The sequence below is a fragment of the Alligator mississippiensis genome, chromosome 2 (assembly GCF_030867095.1).
Source record: "Alligator mississippiensis isolate rAllMis1 chromosome 2, rAllMis1, whole genome shotgun sequence".
NCBI classification, from domain to species: Eukaryota; Metazoa; Chordata; order Crocodylia; family Alligatoridae; genus Alligator; species Alligator mississippiensis.
The window spans coordinates 300,385,404-300,407,855 of NC_081825.1; the positions used below are offsets into that span (position 1 = coordinate 300,385,404).

Sequence of the window (22,452 nt, forward strand, 5' to 3'; positions counted from 1 at the left end):
TGAAGCCTGGCTCATGGGCTTCTGTTTATTGAAGGAACAGAGTAGTCGTTGCAGTGACTCCTGTCCCTTATGTCGTCCTAAGCTGCCAAAGCCTGGAAATTGTGAGGGGTACAAGCAGAGTTAGAGCAGGTAGTGCTGGGTGCAGCGAATCTACTCGCTCACATGGGTGTTGCAAAGAGCAAAATCTATGTGGGTAACACAGCTAGAAAAATTAAGAGTCGCTGTAGGACAAATAACTGCTCTTGGAAGAAAACACAGCTTGTTCTGTTCACTTGGTTCCTTGGCCGGGAAAAGCATGTTTTGAAGTAAGCCACTGAAATTTTTCGCTATTAAATATTGATACTGGAACTGGTTGGAGCACAGGAAAAAAAGCAATCTAGTAGAGGAAGGCCAACAGAGAATTCAAGTAGTGCTTTTGATCTCAGATACGGACATAGAAAACCATTGATGTAGCGAGCATAAAGGAGTTTGAAACCTACTGATGCATTTTTATAGAGTGGAGAAGAGGTGTACATAACAGCGTGTCATGATAAAACAGATCTGGAGGAGGTATAAAACGCATTGAATGGCACCATTCTTTTTCCAACTGAAGTGTTCTGTTGCGAGACGGTATCGTGCATCTCTGATGGCTGGAGAGCATTTGAGGGCTAAACAGCATTCTTGTGACACATACTGATTAATGAATTGTTTCTTAGCTGCAGCTTAAACTGTAAGCTATGTTGTTTTTCTTTTTACCTTACTAGATGCCAAAAGATTTGGTAGTCCTAACGCTGATGTAGACCTGTGTGGTAAGAGCAGAGTAGCTGGTGCTTACAGATTATGGGGTGGCTTTCTTCTTTGTTTTGCCACAGCTGCAAAGTATTTGACTATACCCTTCATTTGGGACACTATAACGATGGCGATTGAAAATGTTACTGTACAAGCTGGTTTGGTGTACAGTGATTTAAGGTTGAGAAGGAATCTCTATTAGATGATCTGGTTTAATTACAGAGTTGTAATCTGGTCCTCGAGCTTTCTTCTGAGTACACAGCTTCTTCCTGCCATGCATATGCTTTAGTGCTTAGTCTAACGCTCCAAATAACAGTATTTTTTTTTTCCAAAGAGCAGAACAATAACTTCCTTTGCAGCTTAAATAACAAGTTAAATGGTAAGGAGTTTCAACACAGTCTAATTAAATGGTAAGCTTTCAATGAGTCTTTCATGACATTCTCATACATAAACTTGGAAAAATGTGGCATAGGTAGAAAGAGGTACCTCCAAGTAACAGTATTTGCATAGGTAGATTTATTTCCAGGTTATTTGGAAATAACCAAATATGAAATATTTCCAAATCTACCTATTTGCACAGGTAGATTTGCAATTAAGCGGTGTAACAGGGCACCCCATCCATGTTCTAAAAGGGCTGAAGAGTAAAACTTGCAAGGTCCCTTTAAGAACAGGATTTTTGTGACTCGAGGGGCAAGGACTTGGGCGACTTGGGTGAACTTGGCTCCAGAGGAGGACGAGGGGCTCAGCTTCCCAAGACCAGCAGAGAAGCCTCTGATCAGCAGGGATCCTGGTCTTCTCTGGCAAAAAAACCCAAAATTCTCTGATTTTAAAGGGTGGGGACACACGATTTTCTCTGATTTAAAAACAAAAAACCCAAATCCATGTTTTTCCACAATTAAAATGAAACACCACTCTCTCTCTCTCTCTCTCTCTCTCTCTCTATATATATATATATATATATATATATATATATATATATATATATATATATATATATATATATAAGCATCAGTTGAAAACAGTGTTTTATTGATTGTATTTACAATTTCAAAGCAGTTTGGAAGCCTACCTGTGCCTCAATCATTATAATAAAATAAATTCTAAATACCTGTATATTTCAGTGTTTGATTTTGGGTTTTTTATCATTGAAAATCAGAGCTCCCCCTTTGCTCACCAGGACATGGATCCAGGTGCAGCTGTCCTTCCCCCCGCCCCATTGCGCGTACTGTGGGTGCAGAAATCTGCCCCTCCTATGCATCACAAGCTGCCTAGCAAGAGGCTTCACAGAAGGCGAGCTCCAGGCCAGCAGCGAGCTGAGGGCTGCAGAGAGGTACAGAGGCTGCTTAATGAGGAGCGACTGACCCAGGACTGTGGATTGGCCTCTTGCAGAGCATAAATGAAGCTGTAGATGGGATAGCAGGAAACCTGCACCGGGACTGAGCGTCAGGGGTCAGCTAACCAGTAGGGCCAGGGTTGGCCTGTGTTTGGCTTGCCTCCTGGGCGGAGGGTGTCACTCAGTCCCTGACCGTCAGGGAGAGGGGAACTGTCCTGCAGGATGTAGGGGACTCGGGTCCAGAAGGAGAGGAGGAGCCACTAGTGGGGCAGGAGAGCCTCTCCCGCTTGGTGAGTGTGCCCAGCTGGGTTAGCGTTCAGTTGATGCCTGTTTCTGTTCACCCTGTGGGGTGGTTTCCAGTAAGGATTTGTTCATAGTAAACGGGCCCTTCAGAGTGGCTTTAAGGGGTGGTTTGGAGAGCACAGGATGGTGCTTGGAGCGCACAGCAGTTTTAAGCTGTGTAAGGGCTGGAGGATTTATAGAGGCAAAAGCTGGGGTCTGAAGCCCCGACAGGTAGGCTGAAGCTAGAGCAGAGGGGCTGAGGTTAAGGGGCTGAAGCCAGAACCAGACTAAATAGGGGCCTACCCAACTCAAGGAGGCGCCCACCCAATTTTGCAGGGAGCTGGCGGGGCCAGGTGCCATTTTCATGGGCGGAGCACGGTGCCGCCCCACACGCACACACCTCTTGCCAAGGGGCCCCGGTGGCCCTACTCCTCCCCGCAGATTGCCAGATGATCCAAAACTGGGGCTTAATTACCCTGAGTAAACCCAGGGAAGCTGTTAATCCATGTTTAGTGATGTATGGATTAATTGCTTCCCTGCTTAATCAGGATAATTAAGCCATGGTTTGAGGCCATCCCCAAGCAAATGGCTGCACAGGACTCCACCAAGCCCCAGCCCAGCTCCTTGCTGGTAGTGAGTGCACACACTCCTCGGGGCCACTGGTGGGGAAGAGGCTCGGGGCAGCTGCACCGCCATCATCCCCGAGGTACCTGTGCACCCGCTGCCGGCCAAGCCAGGGCTTTGTGGAGCCCGGTGCGGTTGCTTGCAGCTTCCTGGCTGCCTGCCACAACTGGCCCGGGCCCAGGCGAGCCCCCATGGGCTGCTTGTAGCCTCCCCGCTGCCGCTTCCCCCCACCCTTCACTCCACGAAGCTCCAGGGCTTCCCCCCACTTTCTGGTAAGGTGTTTTTTTTGCGAGCTCACAACATTTTGTGGAGCCCACCATTTTTTGCTGAAAATGCCCGATTCTCAAATTTTCCGCAGAAATCGCACAATTGTGCTTTCGGTAGGTCCCTACCAATAGACTAACGCCAGAGCAGGGTCAGGCCCCAAGTGAACCGAGGTTGAGATTCGGAGCTGGAGGCCTGAGTGAGCAGAAGCCAAGGCAAGGCCAAGGGCCCAGGGGACCAGGAGCTAGAAGAGCCTGCGGGCCCAATGAAAAGGACTGAGCAAGACCTGGGAGGCATGGACATTGCCACAGGTCCATGGTTGGAGGCCACGATTAGGGCCGGAGAGAGAGCAGAGAGGAAGCACCAGAGGCTGAGACTGGTCTGAGACGAGCACCTCCAGACTCCCTTTTAAGACTCAAGGGCAGCTTCCCCTAAAGTAGACGTGCTGACAGTTTACAGGGAGCAGGCGGGGTAGAATAGTGTCACGCTTAAGTACCTAATCAAATTAGGCGCCTAATAAGAGGAATAGGCTCTGACCCCAGGCTTAGTCTACGACATGCATACATATTGCCGTACGTGTCTGTAAATTATACTTGATTATAAAACTCGCTCTTCCTGAACGTTATTGCGATCTACATTTTGAATCCTGCTGTAGAATTGGAATCTACTATAATGTGTGCTTTTCTTCCAGAACTGATTCTTTGTGCCTGTTGTGTGGCTTCTTACTCTTTTAAGACATCATTTACAGTTAATTCTCTAGGAAAATTATTCTATTTACCATGCTTCCTTCAGCAATATAGCAGAAGAAACAAGATGGAGCAGTCTCTCGAACTGTTGTTCGTTTGTATTGTAATCAAGCAGCGAGCTGAATAGTAGAGGTGCACTGATAGATCAGTTGGATATTGGATCGGCACTGATAAAACAGAAATGACATTATTGACCATCAGGTTTTTTTGCCTGTTGTAGCCAGTAATCTTCACTGATTAACTATGCTGTATAACCAGGGCCCCAGATGCCTGGGTTCACTCCTGTGAGCTGGGGTGACCTTGAGTGCAGAGGTCACCCCAGTCTGCATGCAGGGTCCCAAGCCATTTCCCATCCCTACCCCATCCCCTCACTGGGGGCCAGGCCAGGCTGGAGCAGAGCAGCTGGCATGGTGTGGGCTGGGGCCAGGGTGGGCACTGTAAAAGGTGGCAAGTGCTGCAGAGACATGATGGGCAGGCAGAGCTGCCTGGCCCAACCCAGCCTGGCGTGATTCAGCCCACAGTGCGCAGGCATTCAGGCCCCAGGGGCCAGGACAGAGCTTGGCAGGGGCCGCAGCAGCCACTACCCACTGCTCTGCAGCAGGGTCCTCCCATATCCCCGCCAGATTTTTAAGCATGGGGATGCTGGTACATGAGACACAGGAGGCTGCAAGAGTGCCTAAAAAAAAAAAAATATATTTATGTCAGTAGTTTAAAATGTCTTGCATTATTACACATATCAGTTATCAGATCAGCATTGGCTGATACGGTTGGTTAATCATCAGCTGCCGATATCGACCAAGAAAATCTTTATCGGTGCACCTCTTCTTGATCGGGTCAAGGAAAACTGAATGACTAAAAAGTACGTGGAAGGAAATTCTTGTATACCTCTTGGGGTACAGCATGGCAAGAACTTTAAATAATGTATAACAGTCTCTTATATGTGCATGAGGGTAACAACGGTACTCAGTCTCCACCTCGAGTATGAGTAACAGCAAAAGAGCCAGCAAGCTCTTCACACTTCCCAGCAAGGACAGATGGCAAAATTCTCACTTCCACCAAAAGGACAAAAAGTGGGAACTTGCCTCTTGCTAGTGGCACAGTCAGTCCCAGCGGCAAAGGGTAATGAAGAGAGAATCGAGAGTTTTGTGAATTCCTAAAGCACTTGGAAAATTATCTTCATGCTGTACATGCTCAGCATAGGGTGTTCTGGGAATTTACAATGCAAGAAAAGTATACGGGTGAATACTGGGAGGTGACAGCCACCAGCCTGAGCCCATCATGAGCTCGCTGAAGATAACTAGACTTATTGAACATGATGACTTGTGTGCGGTCTTACGGAGCTCCTAAAGCAGAAGTTTTCAACCAGCGTACCATGGCACCCTGGGGTGCCTTGAGATCCTTTCAAGGGCGCATTGCAGTGCCACAAATTGTTAGGTGTACAATTGTGATTTGCGAAATAAACCCAGAGATTGGCAACAGAAATCCCTAGTTGTGGTCTTTCTGAGCTCTGCAACAGATGAACTGCTGTACTAGTTCTCACTTTTATTCTTCTGTAGTCAAAAAAGAAAAAAGCTGACATTGTCTTAGGGGGAGCAGAGCCTCTCGAGGAGTGCCTCGAGCCTAAAAAAGATTGAGAACCGCTGTCCTGAAAGAAGCAGGATATGTTCTGTTGCCTGCACAGCTCCCGGTACTAAATGGGATCCTTCTCTCACCCTGGCTCCTGAGCTTGGCCTGCTCCCACGGATTGCATGCATACCTGTCAAAAGCTCATCTCTTTGCTGACTCTTACATTTCTGAGGCCAAGGTTTGGATTTTAATGGATCCTAAGTAGCCATGCTGAAAGGGCAAAAAGCAGTCCAGTGATGGAGCTCTTTTAAATTGCAGCCAGGAAATTTAAAATCTAGGTTAATTTGCCCTTCTTCGATAAAAGAGAATTTTTGGGGCTGGTTTTGAGAGAGTAGAAAACAGGAACTATGCTAAAGTTTAAGTTACTCAGCGATAAGTACATTTCTCAAGGCGTGAGTACCACTCTCAGACTCCGCATATGCTTGAGGATGCACTCCTCGTCACCAACAGAGTTTCATCTAGCCTGAAGTCATTTCAGGAAACGCAGGGAAAGACTAAATTAGTTCATAATATCTCAACCTGGTTTTGTTTTGTTTTTCTCTTTTCAAACAGCTAGTTAAAGGTCTTCAGCAGGAGCTGAACCGCCTGTACACTCTCTTCTGTTCTCGGAACCCAGAATTTGAAGAAAAAGGAGGGAAGGTCTCAATTGTGTCCCATTCCCTAGGATGTGTAATCACTTATGACATAATGACTGGCTGGAATCCAGTTAGACTTTATGAACAGTTACTACAGAGGGAGGAGGAAGAGGAGCTCGAAGACCGTTGGATGAGCTACGAGGAGCAACATTTGATTGAAGAACTTTACATAACTAAGCAACGGTAAAGTATGCACATTCTCATGATTAAGGAGCAATCTCCATCTCTCAGTGAAACTCTTTAGGAGTTTCCCACATCCACTGTTGCTGGTGCCAGTCATGCCCAGTGACTGCTGCTGTTCTGCTGGCATTGAATGGCAGTGGTAAGTGCTAACTTTATAACTACAGGGCCTGATAGATGAGGGAAGCCGGGAGCAGGGACCGGAGCTCCCAGCCCATGCTGGGCTTGCTGCTGCTGGCCAGCTCTGGCTTCGGTTTCATTGCTGGACTGAAGGAGAGATCACTTCCAGAATGCAAGACTGAGTCTTAACTGTCTTGGGTTAGGGGTGATTCTGTACTTGCATTCAGCAAAGTAGTTTTTCAGTTTCCAGGGAGGCCACACACTGCCCATCTCTGAGGTGGGAGCAGGGATTCAATAGTTGGAACTGGGAGCTGAGCTGTAAGTGTCCCCTGTATCCAGCATTTAGCTGCTTGCTTTCTAAAGGAGTGTCAGTTTTCTGAGCATATCCAGGACTCGGATGGAAGTTATCCACCTTTCTCTCCTGCCTTTGTTCAGCCAGAAACGTTAGCGTTGTGTTGCTTACAAATTCTGGGCATGGCAGTAAGTGAGGGTTACAGATGTTGGTCAAGGTCTTCAGTGGCAGGGAGATCCTCCAGGTCTGATGAGGACAGCTCAGGAGGGTCAATTGACCCTCCTTCCCAATAACCTAGGGGGCTGTAAGGCAAGTGATGAGGGCACTATCAGATTGCCAGATACTCCATTACCAGTGTCCGGACTTCTGCAAAGATTTGAGGCAGAAGCTACATAGGATGAAGCCTTTTACTGTGTAAGGTGTGTAATTGTGTTAGTGACTGGGTGCAGTCTGACTCTATCAGCTGCAAGGCACTATAACCTGATCTCTTAATAATGTGACCCACCTGAGGGAATGTAAAATGGGAAGAACACCAAACTTTGCAGCCCTGATGCCCCTTTTCATCTGTTGTTAGGGTTTGACGGGTGAAACCTCAAATCCTAACGTTGCTCCAGTAGCCCAGGCAGGAGCAAACATGCTGCAGGGTTTCGCAGGTCAATCCAAGTGATAAATCTGACGTATGCATTGGTGAATAAAGAGAAGAGTCTTTCTCTTGCTTTCTGAGGTGTGCAGTTCGGTTTGACGCTATTGTGAACGCTCATCTGAAATACGCAATTGCATTCTGTAACTTTTGAATTTCAAAGATTGTAGTCTTACTAAAGTTATTGCTGGGCTTTTGAAAATGCTTGTGTCTGGAGTAGTTTGTTTGATTCTGTTCTTAAATGTTCGAAATTGTACCGGAGTCTTTAGCTTTCCATTTGTAGTATACATGCTTACAATATTGGATATCTCTCATTATGAAACGAGCTATCTTGAGCAGAGGGAGAAATCATAGATTCGTAGATGTTAGGGCCGGAAGGGACCTCAATAGATCATCGAGTCCGACCCCCTGCATAGGCAGGAAAGAGTGCTGGGTCTAGATGACCCCAGCTAGATACTCATCTAACCCCCTCTTGAAGACCCCCAGGGTAGGGGAGAGCACCAGCTCCCTTGGGAGCCCATTCCAGATTTTGGCCACTTGAACTGTGAAGAAGTTCCTCCTAACGTCCAGTCTAAATCTGCTCTCTGCTAGCTTGTGGCCATTATTTCTTGTGACCCCCACGGGCTCCTTGGTGAGTAGAGCCTCACCAATTCCCTTCTGTGCCCCCGTGATGAACTTATAGGCAGGCACAAGGTTGCCTCTCAGCCTTCTCTTGCAGAGGCCAAAGAGGTCCAGGTGCCCCAGTCTCTCCTCATAGGGCTTGGCCTGCAAGCCCTTAACCATACGAGTGGCCCTTCTCTGGACCCTCTCCAGGTTATCCACATCAGTCCATATCATTGTGTCTCTATCACCATATGGTGCACAGGGCTCTCTCAGGAGTCTTGCTTATAGAAAGTGCCCAATCTAATACCATATTTACCCAAATCCAAGACCACTCTGAATTGAAGACAGCCCTTCAGTAATCATGTTCTAGACTTGGAAAAAGTATGTTGGTTATAACTTTCCATGTCTAGAATCTAATCAACAAAGAGTCTTCTTAAATTCAGCTCCCCCACCCCCACCTCTCCCAGCCCTGCTACAGTCGAGGGGGCAGGTGAGGGTGAGTGAAGTGACTGACCCCTACCCCTTGTTTTCCTTCCTCCCACGCTTTGCCCACTGCCGCCTGCCTCCTTCCAGCCACAGGTCAGAGCTGGACCCATGGCCAGAGTTGCCATTACCACTGTCACTGCTGCTTGGCTGGGCAGGGGCTGGAGCCGCCATGTGCTCCACAGCCCGGGTCAGAGCAGGGCCAGAGCCAGAGGTGAGACTGAGGCTAAGCAGCAATGGAGAGGCAAAGGGCAGAGGAGGCTGTACTGGGCACATGACGGGGGGGGGGACAACAGCTACGGCTCTGACTCCAAGCCGCTCCGACTCCCCCACCCCATTTAAATCCAAAAATGAGGGGCTTTTTTCCCTATATTCAATGGGGGAGGGGGGTGCAACCTCATCTTGGATTTGAGTAAATACGGTGCATGTTTTTCTTGGATGACACAAAGCACAGTAGGTCTGTTGTACCTCTTATTTGTTCCAAAATAGTTGGAAATAAAATCAGTTAAATTAATTATAGAACACGTAATAGTGTTGTGCTTCGAGGGTTAACAATAACGGAGCAGTCTTTACTGATGCTGTGGGGTGTGAGGGCCACCTTTCATTCAAGATAATGAGAGAACGCGATCTCTACTTAGCGATAGTTGAAATCATGGAAAACCTCCTTTCAAGGGTTAGACGAGCATCCCTGCATAGTGTCAGGGCCATACAGTCCAAAGGGTTTCTCCAGGATCTGCTTCCAATGGGGTGGGGAATTGGCTTGAGTGCATCTGTCTGCAGTGTGGGGGGAGCAGAAAAACACCATAGAAGGCAGCCAGAAAACCAAGATAGAGAGAAGCACACTTGTAGCATGACCCCAGGAGAAGCTGAGAGTGAGCACTTCTGCATAAAGTGGTATCTGGAAAGAGGCTTGGGACTGTGGAAAGGATACTGTCTCCTGCTGTGTGATCACTGATCATTCCTGTCTTCAGGGAAACTGGACGTTATGCACATTCTTCCTAAATAAACAGGCTTGCAAAAAAGAAATCCTCGACTCCAGCATCAATTTCTCCTGCTAACACAACCACAAAGACCCCCCAATTGCCTAACAGACTGGCTCAAAAGGGGCAACCCTCCACTCTTGTACAGACTATACCTAAGAAAGAAACCCCTTTTTTTCTAGATTGAGAGAGATAGAAGAGAGGTTACATGGATTGAAAGCATCGAGCATATCCATTTCAAAAGTACCTGCCTTAAAATTTAAGGTATGTATGCCCAAGAAAGATGTTTATTGAATGAATGTATGTTGTAGTTTCTGTAAAGGTTTGCTTTCGATGCCATATTCCACTTGGACTTTGGTTTTCCTCCTTCCAGAAAGGTAATTTTAGTGCAATTTGTTTAATATTTTGTTATGTAAGAGTATTATTAGATATTTGCCCGTGTAATTTCTGTGCATTAGTGCAAAATTTATAACATATATATATATATATATATATATATATATATATATGAATATATGTAACTTGTGCATTATGTTAATACTGCATGCATATTTCACCCACATGTGGTGGTGGCATTCATTTCTTAAACTACATGCATCATGCACCTTTGATAGTTCAACCTTTACTCTGCCATTTAATCCACCTCTGAACAACTTCAGGCCAGGTTGAATTTCCTCTGAAGTGGCATTTTTCTCCCAAATTACGCTGACCTAAAATACACAGAGCAAAGATTTTGGTCTCAAGCAGTGGCCAGCCATTGTCTGATATTTCGGACAGGGCTGGTAACGAGCTGTATATCATTGGAAAGAGGAGAGTTTCAGTTTTCCAACGAGATGCACTTGTTAATAGTTGTTCAATGTTTTGGGATACTGGACCTTTTAAAATGTGACCCACTTCCCTCCCCTCCCCCCAAATAAACAACATGTCATTTCTTAAATCTCCAAACTTACTTATTCATTTGTAATTTGTATCCTTAATAACTAGGTGGCTGGGGTCCCTTTTTGTATCTCGCCCTTAAAGTGCAACTCGAGATGGAATTTAGATGCTGTATGAATTTGGCTGACCACATCAGTTGTTCAGATAAAATGCTTATACAAAGTCCAGCGGCCTGTAGCAGTTATACAGTTAAGTGAACAGGCCAGGCTTCTGTAATGGAAGTGAACTGTATATTAGGTTGTGCTGTTACCGCATGTATTAATGACTTCACCCAGTGAGTAGTTACAATTACAAGCCTTTGATCAGGATACATGTGGTTGGGCTACCTAGGGAGAAATCGTAGCTGTCCCGCGCTGGCCGGTTTCAGCAGAACCAGCTGACGCTGACAAAGAAGCTCTCTCCTGCTTCTTTATCCCCCTAGATTTCTTATGACCTCATCTTTAATCTGAAGCATCTTTTTGCCAGAAACGGATCAAATCTAACCCCAAATCCTCAAGCATGCCTAGCTTATTTTTCACAAAACACAAGAACATCATCTACTTTCCTTGCTTGCCTTCACTCCATTCATTCCTGATCTGTTTTCCTAGACATACTGGAGCCAAGCAGTTAGCATCTCAGTCTTCTTGTCATTCTCTTCCTGTGCTGACATGCCTATAACATCTCCCTTCCTTTATCTACCTAGCACCTTACAATAGGAGCTTCCTACCAGACTTTCTCTGTCTGTCTTTAAACAATGGATTCCTGGTAGTTTGATCCATGCTTATACATAAGAATATAATTTAAATATGCCATCCCCTAGCATGGTCTGTAAGGTGCTTTTGTCATTGTAAGGCAGCATTGGCTGGCTAACTCTTCACTGGTGACTCGCGCAGCTGAAGTCTAGCTGCTGCCCACGGACAACGGTGCCACCATCGCTGAGCAGAGTATTTCGGTGCCTATCTTATGCCTAAAGCCAATCGTGATTCACAAATCGTGATTGGAGTCGATGTGATTACGTTCTCATGGGTCCAGTTCAGTACGTGTGTTCTGAGTGTGCCTGATGCACATTGATAGCATTAGGTTCGGTGCAAAGCTCACTGCATTTAAAAACATGGGGGAATAGAGATTTGATTGCAACTGATGCAGTAGCCTAGTGGTTAGGGAGCAGAAGGATGAACTCTCTCCACATTGCACTTGGGCATGCTCCTTCTGGCCCTATGCATCTTGCATTCCTTCTTGCATAGGGATTCAGCTTCCACAGGAGGGGATGAAGAATGCCATCAACCCAGCCTCGCCTCTCACCTGGTGAGCAGGGCACTCTCTTGAGTGGAGGGAGCTGTAAGCCTGAATGCTTTCAGGTGGAGGAAGGGATAGAACTGAAGTCTTTTACTTCCTGGGCTTCTGCTCTAACCACTAAGCTTTTGTGTGGCTGCTGTCACCAGGTGTCTTAGAGTGTACAGTTGCCTGTACGTGAAGGGGCACTTAGGCACCTTACATGTGGAAGTTGAGCTGTGAATCCCATTCTTACCCAGGTACCCACCTCAGGGTTGCAGAAAGGGACCAAGCCTAGGAGAGAGGTGAGCTTTGGGGCAGCTCCCTCTGATATGTCCTGTTAGCTGATTTAGATCCCCCCCCCAACATGCTAACATCCCAGTCCTAGGAATTTGACAATCCCCATCTCAAATCTAGAGAACTCACCTGGGTTTGCAAATCGTACACTGAACTTTTAGGTACAGAAATGCTCTGTGCTTCCACCCCTTCTCTTCCTTATCAGACAAACAATGGCATCATGCTGTTATCCCTAGCAGCAAGGAAACAGGAGTCCTTCAGGTGTGCTCGCAGACCATTTGCGTTGTTTCAATGTTTTAACACGGCCGCTGCTCTAAAAAACGGGCAAGAAGGAAGGAAGTGGGACGGGCAGTGAAACGAGGACAATGACAGTGAAAAACGACTTAGTAAGTAATTTTTCACTGTCTTGCGTCTTCTTTTTTTTCCTCGCCCTAAAAGAAAGCTGAATAAGCTGTCTAAGGGGTTTGTACTTATTTTACCTACCACATCAGTTTCTGAACACCTTTTATTCTGACGGTGACCAGTCCAAGAGGAAGAGACGGCCTACAATGAAAGCAAGTCCTCTTTTATTGAACTATGATTTCCCAGCAGTAGATCAGTCCAGCTCGGTGCATGACTAATATGTGATGGCAGCCAAGTAACTGCTTTGTACTTTGATACGAATATAGTCCTGTTCAACCGCAAGTTGCTGGGTGAAGTTCTCCGCCCTGTGCTACGCAGAGATCTTCTGGCCTTAAATCAAGACTGAGCAAGCCTGTGCTTTGATGGAAAAAGTGTGGCCACTGCTACTTCATTGCCCTTTGGGTCTAATCAGTTTGATATGGAAGGAAGTGGCACGTGCAGCTGCTCCTCCTTGAGGAGGAATATCTGAAGGCTTGGCAGGTTTTTGGGTGATGCACCCAACTTTACCTAGCCAAGGTGTTGGCCGCCAATGTAGGCTCTTCAGGAGTAAGCACCTTGTACTCGTTCCCTGCTCCCCCTCCCCCAAGAGCCAAAATGATGAAACCGCTAAGGCCCTGTTGTCGAGGGGTTCGTCTCTGTGGGATCAGAACAGGAGTGCATTAATGTTTCGTCTCTCATTGCACCTCCCCAGTATCTCGTGGAGGTGCAGCCTAGTACTGGCTTTGTCTGCGTGACCCCAGTAATGGAAGAGAAGGAAGCATACTCTGTGCTTCTCATCTGAGGTATATATGCAACTGTGGGAAGGGTGTAGCGCTGCCTTCTGTATGGCACTGGAGCATGCCTGCTGTCTTCCGACTTGGTGGTTGGTGAAGACAGCAGCATGATGACAGACTAAGCGAAGAAGAGAAGGGCAAGTCTTTTGCTCCTGACCCTACAGTTGGTAATTGGCTTATTTTATTTCACTTGTCAACATGATGCAAGCGTTTCCAAGATTCCCTGGCACTTTGCAAAAGAGAGACGGGCAAGCTGACTCCAGCTTCTTGGATAGATTCCAGTTGGTATTTGAACTCTTGACTCGTACACGGCACCTTCTGTCCAGAGATGTCGGTGCCGCTGGCAGACTTCACAGCCAGTTTACAAGACATTGAGGAATTACTGCATGGACCATTGAAATGCAGCCATATCTGAGAAAAGCAGAGTCTTTTTAAACTGCTGACATCAGGACTCCACCGTGATTCAAAACAGACCTACTCAATTAAATCCCTCTTGATGATGAGTTTCATCTTGCCCTCCAGGGTTGCATGGTGTTCATAGCACAGTTAAAAGGTTATGGGTCGTGCTTTGTTGGAAGCTGAAGCATTTCCTGAGAGTATTAAGACCTTCAGGATCCCTTTGCATGAAAGGCCATATAAGAATATAATCTGTAGTGATCTGCATCTTCCCCTCTTAACCTCACCCCTTTAGCATGTCTCTCTGCCCCCTCACCTGTACGCATTCACGCACTGAGAGGTGTGTAATCACCCGCTCACTTCCTTATTTACCTCTTCGTTCAATGTGGAAGGACTGCATAAAGCCTCAGGTAGAAATGTCAGTGATTTGGTATTTGTTGCCAAAGTACCTGATGTTCTTGTGTTGTTCCTTACCAATAATTCAGGTTATCATCTTCTTCATAGATGTCTTAAGAATCGATCTTTGGGGAGAAAGCGATTTGGTTTTTATTGTTGCCCTTTATCTAAACTTCCACGCTAAAAACTCAGTGCTGCACCCAAATAGGTAATAGTACTTGTTTCTGCTTCAGCAAAAAGCATATCAAAATTAATCAGTGGTTTTAAAAATACTTTAGCCTTTGGACTTCATGGGACTTCATCGTGCAGCAATTTTCAAAATAAACGACCTGCTTCTTCCATTTAACGGACTTAACTTCTGAAAGGATCGGTCTTGATTCTTTGGAGACTTGCCGTTTTGATATGGATCATGACTGTTTGTGTTGAATACCACATCTTGAACCTGCATTAACTAGGCTGGAGAACCACATCAAAAGGCTTGGGCACACAGGAAAATAGAGCCGACACTGCGATGCAGGTTGGCAAGAAAAAAGCATTTGTTTGTGAGGGCATCTCTATAAACAGAAAAGGAACCGAGAAACCTCACATCTTGGTGCTGGACCTGTTCGCCTTCTGAAATCATTGCCTAGTTTGTACTTCATGTCAGCTGAATTTACTGAAAACTTCTTCTGAGTACTAGCTATCATGCATTACCTGCCAGTCGTAGCAGTTTCTTTCTGAGCAATTTTGTATTCAGGGCTTGGAATACAGGTATATCCGATTAGCAGGGCTCGAGATGACTTAATAGTTCAAAGAATTATTTACTGACATTTTTTCCTGTATTCCAAGGTCACAGCATTTTAGCATTATATTTGAAGACAAAAAAAAGCTTGTGTCCAAATTGGAAAGTATAGGAGTGCATGCAGAGCTTTATTCTGCAAGAGAAGAGCGCTTTGTGCTCTGCAAGATGGCTAGCTTTACTACAAAAATCAAGTTCTTTGTTAAAATGGATCTTGGAAAGAACATTCTTGTTGAAGGAGAAGTCTTGTTCTGAAGCGTGATACCCGTGCCAAGTTAAAGGAGGGAGAATGTCTTGGGCCATGCTGGAGTCTGTGTGAACCGGAGCATTATTCCAGTCTCGCCTGACACAGCTGAGCTGACACGTAGCAAAGCCCCTTCGAGAATCCAAGTGTTAAACAGAAGCACTCAACAAAAACGCTGCAGTTTCTCTTGTCTGCTAAATGGTGTTGCGCTTGTAATTGTTCTGCTGTGCTGTCCTGTCGGCTTATCACGAACGTTACGGTGACGTTCTCATAATAACTTAACAAAGTTTTCTCTTAAGGGTAAAAATGACTCGACTTGAGTTTTCCATTTGATGTTTCATTCCTTAGACTGAATGTCTAAGGACCTGTAATGCTCTACAAAGCCATTCAGCAGCGACCTAGCTGCAAATCCCAAAACAAGCTGTTAACGATCAAAAGTCACGATCGGTGATGACTGTGCGGTGACCTATTTCAGACAAGTTGATTGTCTCCGTCCAGTTTTCGGTGAACGGGTTTACAAGTTTGAATCGCCGCGGAGCCTCAACAGTCCCCTCCATGCCAAAGCCAGTCCCTTTTACATCAATATAGGCCAAGGGCAGCGAAATGCAGTCCACAAGCTGAATCCAGCCTGCAGAGACTAAATCTGGTGTGTGGAGCCGGTGGGGCAGCTGGCGAGGTGGGGGGGTCTGTCACAGCCTCATCGCTCCCATAGGAGATGTGGCTGCTGCAGAGAAGAAGCATCAGTGTGGCCAACAGCCATGAGCTGTTGTCCCCCTTACTGTGGCCACTGCCTTTCTCCCTTCCTCTTTACCTCTGTCCTTTGCTCTTGGCCATGAGGTTCAGCTGCATTTGCCTCTGGGAGATGAACGGTGGGAGATGCAGTGGAAAGGTGCCAAAAGTCCCTATGCTTGGCAGCTGCTGCATTTAACCACCATGTGCCTGGCAGTGCTGACACCCCCACCCCCAAGGCAGCATCTTTTAGGGGGCAAGGAGGGGGTGCGAGGCTGGCGAGGGGACCAAGACTGTTGAGCGGGCTGTTGGGAGCAAACCGGGTGGCATGGAGGGGAGGAAATCAGCAGCCCTTGTAGCAAGCCTTGCCTCTGTTAAAAGGTTCCTGATCCCTGTTATAGCCCGTCCCTGCAGGAGCTCTGATCCATATGATGGCAGTTTGCAAACTCACTACTTGTGCTAAACCTGCTCTGTCCTATGGAGGATGGTCCCTGGTGTTTTTCTCCAACTATCAAATGTGTTTATTTCCTGCAACGTGCTTTGAAGAGGTTGTGAGTAACGCTGGTGTACACGCGGGGTTACTCCAAATACGATAGAGGTAGCTCATTCATTCGTTCTTTATTTTTAATGCAGCTTGGTTTTTTTGCTTCCTTGATAGTCTGTGCAATGTATGCTTAGAGAGGAGTTAAGTAATTGTAGTAAGCTTCCAGCAGTTCTGTGAGAAAATCAAACTTTGGTTTTATCGAACCCATCCTTTTTCTTTAGTATTCTCAAAAAGCATCGTCCTCACTCCACCCCCATTAGCGTTCACGTTTCTTTCATTTGATGCATCGTACCGACCTGAGATACCGTGCAGCTCTCCAAAATGTTTATGACATTTATTACATTGTACAATACCATAACATGTAATTTTTTTTATCATAATTGAGGGAAGTGGAAGTTTTACCTGTATTGCAGTGTGGTCTTCCTCACTTTGATGGATACATAAGTACCACTGAGATATTGCGATACTCGGTATATGTGGAAAAAGTTACGTTTGCTCCATCTGTTAATACACATGAAATATTTCCTTAGGTTGAGAATTTCTTCTGTATGGGATCTCCATTAGCAGTGTTTTTGGCATTGCGTGGCATCCGCCCAGGGAACAGTGGAAGTCAAGATCACATTCTGCCCAAAACTATTTGTAACCGGTTGCTAAACATTTTTCATCCAACAGATCCAGTGGTGAGTCTTATTTGTAGTTACACACTTTAACCTCAGGAGTACTTTTAAATAAAGCAGCTTTAGGGCCAAGCAAGCAATATATGTAAGGAGTGGTTTTCAGAGTACTTACATCGACATAGGTATGTTTCTGAACGCAAACAGTTTTGCAGAACAGGTTTCCAACAATCCTCTACCAATTTTTTAGCGGTTGTAATTGTAAAATGAGTTAGCAACATAGAATAAAGTGTGTGGCCTGTGCAACACACAGTCTTCTCCTGGCAAGATTTAGTGAGGAGCAGACTGAGTTCAGATCCGTAGGTTGAACACCACTAAATGTACTGATTATGTAATGCTGCACGAAAGAAGCTGCTTTTTCCACTTAAAACTTTGAAACTTCTGTGACAGAACTGCTGCGTTAGGCTTTCTACATTATTATAGTGCATGGCTGGCATTTCTTTTTTTAAACCTTTTCTTGGTGCTGAATATCTTCTGACTTCATCTGTACCAATTTAATTCATCTGAGGAGTTGGTGCAACATCTCCAACCTGCATGACAGCTCAAATTCTGCCAGATGTTACAGTGCTAAGGGATGTTAGGCTGGAAGAGTCAGGTAGTAATGCTGTGTCTAGAAACAAATAGGGCAAAGAAGGTGCAGAATACATTTCTGTCTGTGAAAACAAAGACAAATGAAAGGCTTGAGCTGGAAGTAACTCTGTAATGAAAATCCAGATGCCCACAGAGCAGTAGGTAATGGTCCTTGAAAGACTGCTTTTGATCTGGAATTCCACTGTAACAGGATATTTAAAAAGCAGCTATTAAGGCATTCTCAAAAAATACCCTTTGGCATGCAAAAAGAAAATCTGTATGACATTCTTAATAGGAAGCATACGAGAGACAAGTGTTGTCGACATGCTAATACACATCTACCTAAGACAGACTGGTTTTTAATTGAATTGCTGTGTTGAACTCTTGCCTGAACTCCAGCCTGTCCTCTAGCCCTAGCCCAGTGCACATCCCCAAGGTTGAGGCTGTGGCCTCCACTCCGTGGAACAAAACTGAGGATATTGGAGTTGCCCATTTGTAAGAAGGGTTGTGGAGCTCTGCCTTGCTCCTCCCTACCAGTCATCTGTTGTTAAATCCCTAGAGGCTAAAATTCAACCAAGTCCTTAAACGCTTGAATTATGTCATTGAAGTGTAGATGGACTGCACATACTTAAGTGCTTTGCTGACTTGAAGCCATAGTTGTCACATTTCTACCCCAACACAAACCATAGGATGGCTTCTCATACCCTGAATGGTGTGTCTACACTCGATTTTCTTCTCAGGTTGATTGCTAATTAACTCCACATACGTAAGCACTATTAAAAGCTAATTGGGACGTGTCCCACACATCTAACTCAGGCTGCAAATTTTCATACTTTCAGGATTATAACGTGATAAAGATGGAAGGCCACTTATTCCAAACCTAGGATTTATTCTTCTTAAACCATCCTAGATAGATACCTATTCATCTTCTCCTTGAATGCATCCAATGAAGGAGATTACACCAATGTGTAAACACCTGGAGGAGAAGGAGATTGCTAGCAGTCAACATGGATTCATTGAGAAGAAATCACACTAAACTAATTTGATTTCCTTCTTTGACAGGGCAACTAGTGTGGTGTATGAAGGGAATGCAGTGGACCTGGTGCACCTGGCCTTTAGTAAAACTTTCAACGTAGTCCCACAAGGCATTCTTACAAGTAAACCTAACGAGATGTTAGATAATTAGCATTAGGTGGATACAAACTTGGTGAATAAACACAAGCAAAAAGTAGCTTTAAATGGATTGATGTCAGACGGGTGGGGGGGGTCTTGTGAAATGTTACAGGGGTCTGGTGCTGTTTAATGCTTTTATTAATGGCTTAGGTGCACAAGTAGAGAGCTTCCTGATCCATTTGCAGATGAAACAACACTGCCTGCAAGCACTTTGGATGCAAGGATTTGAATTCAAAAGCATCTTGATAAATTGAAGGACTCGGCTCTAGACAACGAGATGAAATTCAGCAGTGACAAGCATAAGTTGCTAGACCTAAGGAGAAAAAAAACAAATGCAGAAATGCAGAATGGGGCATCACTGGTTACACGATTGTATTGCTGAGGGAGCTTGCAGTAGATCAACTCAAGTTGAGCTGGCAATATGATGCTGCCCCCCTCCCCCCCCCCCCACCCCCCAAAAAAGCAAATGCAGTTTTGGACTGCGTTGGAAATACAGTATGCAAGGCATGAGAGATGATAATACTCTTCTGCTTGGTACTGGTGAGATTCAGGTGGAGTATTATGCCCAATTCTGGATTCTGTATGCACTGTTGTTAATATGTGGAGAAACTGCAGATCATCCAGAAGCAAAGGGAAAAGATCACAAAGGGGTTGAAATCAGGCAGCTCTAAGAACAGTTGAGACAACTAAGTAGCTTTAATTTGGGGAGAAGGAAATTACAGTGGGGAAATGATGGCAATTTTCAAATATTTGAGAGGCTGGTTAAAAAAGAGGGAGAATAACTATTCTTGCCATAGAGGGCAAGCATGAAGCAATGGGTTTATGCTGCGGCATAAATTAAATTTCAGAGAAAGCTTGCTACCTGTCAGAATAGTAAGGCATTGAAACAAGCTGACGAGGGAAGTTGGCAGATGTTCAAAAATAGATGGATATCTAGTTTTGGGGCAGAGCATCCTGCACTGGATGACCCTTGAGACCCCTGCCAGACCCCTCTATAGGCTTGTTTGGCACTCTGTTGATCGCGAGTCCCAGCAGCCCGGGGCTTTAGCACTCCCTGCCTACCTGACCGTACAGACACGCTCCTACCCAGAAGCACACAGTTGGCTGGTCTGGGCCTGTCTCTGCCCACTCACAAGCCCACACTTTCTGGCATGCCCGAGAGCATTCCCTGGAGACGAGCCTGGAGCAACCTCACTGGTTCCAGATTTGCAGCAGGTCAGTAGACATTGGCGGGTGAGGGCCAGGTCTTTCAATGCCAGCCCTGCTGCTGAAACAGCGTGAACAAGCCCCGAGACCCCTTTTAATCTTAGTCCTTTCCTGCAAAATGTTTGCAGCCCCCTCAGAGCTTTGTCACCTGCAGATTTAATCGGTATATTCCTACTTCCTGCATCCAAGTTGCTAATCAAAATGCTAAACATTTGGCCCAGGACAGACCCGCAACCAGCTGAGATCTCCTGGCAGAGTGACAGTGATCCATCAACACCGTGCTTCCTCACGTACCACGCACCCTTTCCCCCCCCAAAATTGGAGTGCACGTATTAGGCGGGGAGGCTGATTTCTGCATCCGAGCAGAAGCATGAGGATGCTGTAATGACTGCCAGGGGCTGTGCTTCTCTCTGCCCTCAGGGCCAGCATGCAGCTGGGGCAGAGTCCACTCTTCAGCATCAGAGCCAGAAGCTGCTGCCAATTCTGCAGTCCTGGTGAAACAGTTATGTCTCTAACTTTGCTGAGCCTCCAGGGGAGGGCAAGTGAGCTGGCAAGTAGGCTCTCACCCTGTGCCATGCAGACAGCTTTCAGCCATGACTCTGGAAAAAAAAATCTCTTTTCTTTATTTTGCCTGCCCAAAATAAGATGCATGTCTTATTTGGGGTGTGCGGTATGCAAGGAAATGCAGCAGCTACTCTTTGTCCTGATTAAAGCAATTATGTATCCACCTAAGGTTAATTCTAGCTAGCCCAGATTTCTCCAGCTCGCTTGTGGTCACCTAAGACTGTAGTCCTCGTTCAGCAGTGAATTGCGAGGGACTGCCAGTAAGTTGGTAAAACTTACTGTCGCCTCTGCTGCAGCTCCTGGTTTTGAATCTCGGTGTTAATACGACCTGTTTGTAAAGCTCATTGTCTAAACAGCATCAACAACATCTGCGTGTGCTGACATAGGTGGTGTGTGAAAGCCTGTAAAGGCAGGATTTTCACAGCGATCGCTGAACAATGCACGTTCAGATTTGTGCAAGCAGTTGCCGGTTTTTTTGCCAATTTGATTTGAAATGTAGCAGTAGTTTATCTGTATAGAAAGGATTAGTATTCTGCAGGATTGCAACGGCCTTCTACTAATGTTTGAATATATTGAGCAGAGCTGCAGCTAAATGCACAAATGTATGGACACCATAATCTTCCAGGCATTAAAAATGAACCTAGGCCAGAGCATGTTGCCAGTGTTGGCCACTTTCTGGAGATTGGTTTGACACACATTTGACGGCCACATGTTATTTCTTAACTGAGAGATGGGAGCAAGGAACTTGAGGAGATCTCCTTCTGACCTCTGCTGCCTCAGCCTGTTGCCTTGGGCCAGCCACGTAACCCTGTAAAATTGGGCTGCTACTATTATACATTCATCCAGAGAAGTCTGAGGATGTATCGAGTGAGCTGTAACACCATTTTGAGGATGAAGAGCACTCCATGCTAGCGAGTGAATTGAATCTTCGGTCTTTGTCGCTGCTCAAGATTTTCTTCTCTGAATTTGCTTTATAGGCCTATAGACTAGAACCTTTAATTCTGAAGCACTACAGCAACATTTCGCCAGTCCAGATTCATTGGTATAACACTGCAAATCCACTACCTTACGAGCATATGAAGCCAAGTTTTCTCAACCCAACGAAAGAACCTACCTCAGTCGCCGAGAATGAAAGCGCATCGACCGCATCGAGCCCGACCACTTCGCCAGTCATGGTTCGACGCCATTATGGGGAATCTATAACAAATATAGGCAAAGCAAGTATATTAGGTAGGTGCTCATTAAGTCTCTGTATGCATACACAGCACTTCTCTGTTGAACTTCATTCAATAGCAATTTGATTTATTTTTAAGGGGGCCATGTCTTCATACAAAGCTTTATTTTTCTCCCTGCTGATGTTAAAGGCATGAGCGCATACTCTTGCATATGTATATGTGTACTGTTAATGCAGGGGTGGGCGAAATGCGGCCCGTGGGCCAGATGCGGCCCACCAGGCCATTCTATCCGGCTCACAGGGCCCCTAAAAAATTTAGTAAATTTATATTTATCTGCCCCTAGCTGCCCGTCACGCAGCCCTTACTGGCTTGCCAAAACTCGGTAAGCAGCCCCTTGCCCGAAATAATTGCCTGCCTCTGTGCTAATGTAAATCCAAGTTCATATTTAAGGGGAAGGAAAGTTTATAGACATTGCAGTCAAGAGTTGTGGAGATTTTCTTTTTACTCACTCTTGTCTTATTTGTTGCATACCTAACAGAAATGCTTCGTTCTGGTGCTTTAATGCTATTCAGGTTGCAAATCATGAATTCAGATACTTGCTCTGGAGTCACATCGTATAGTATTTGCAAGTATCTGCAACGTTCCTGATTAATAACAAGAAGTGTTGATACCATTTAACGTGAGATAACAGCCTACATTTCTGTCTGCAAAACACTGATAGGAAGTCTGTAAGCCCTTTCTTTTAGGCATCCCAATCCAGCTTAAACA

The 22,452-nt window shown here is 45.6% G+C and overlaps 1 protein-coding gene across 2 annotated transcripts in view; it reads left to right on the forward strand.

Moving 5' to 3' along the window:
- Positions 1-22,452, forward strand: part of DDHD1 (DDHD domain containing 1) — a 92,634-nt gene that overhangs the window by 65,325 nt on the left and 4,857 nt on the right. For both annotated transcript variants that reach the window (XM_019495773.2, XM_059723405.1), the window contains 4 exons: positions 6,196-6,461; positions 9,759-9,840; positions 16,853-17,002; positions 21,487-21,739. In XM_019495773.2, coding sequence (XP_019351318.2) covers positions 6,196-6,461; positions 9,759-9,840; positions 16,853-17,002; positions 21,487-21,739 — 751 coding nt within the window. The remainder of the gene's footprint in view (positions 1-6,195; positions 6,462-9,758; positions 9,841-16,852; positions 17,003-21,486; positions 21,740-22,452) is intronic.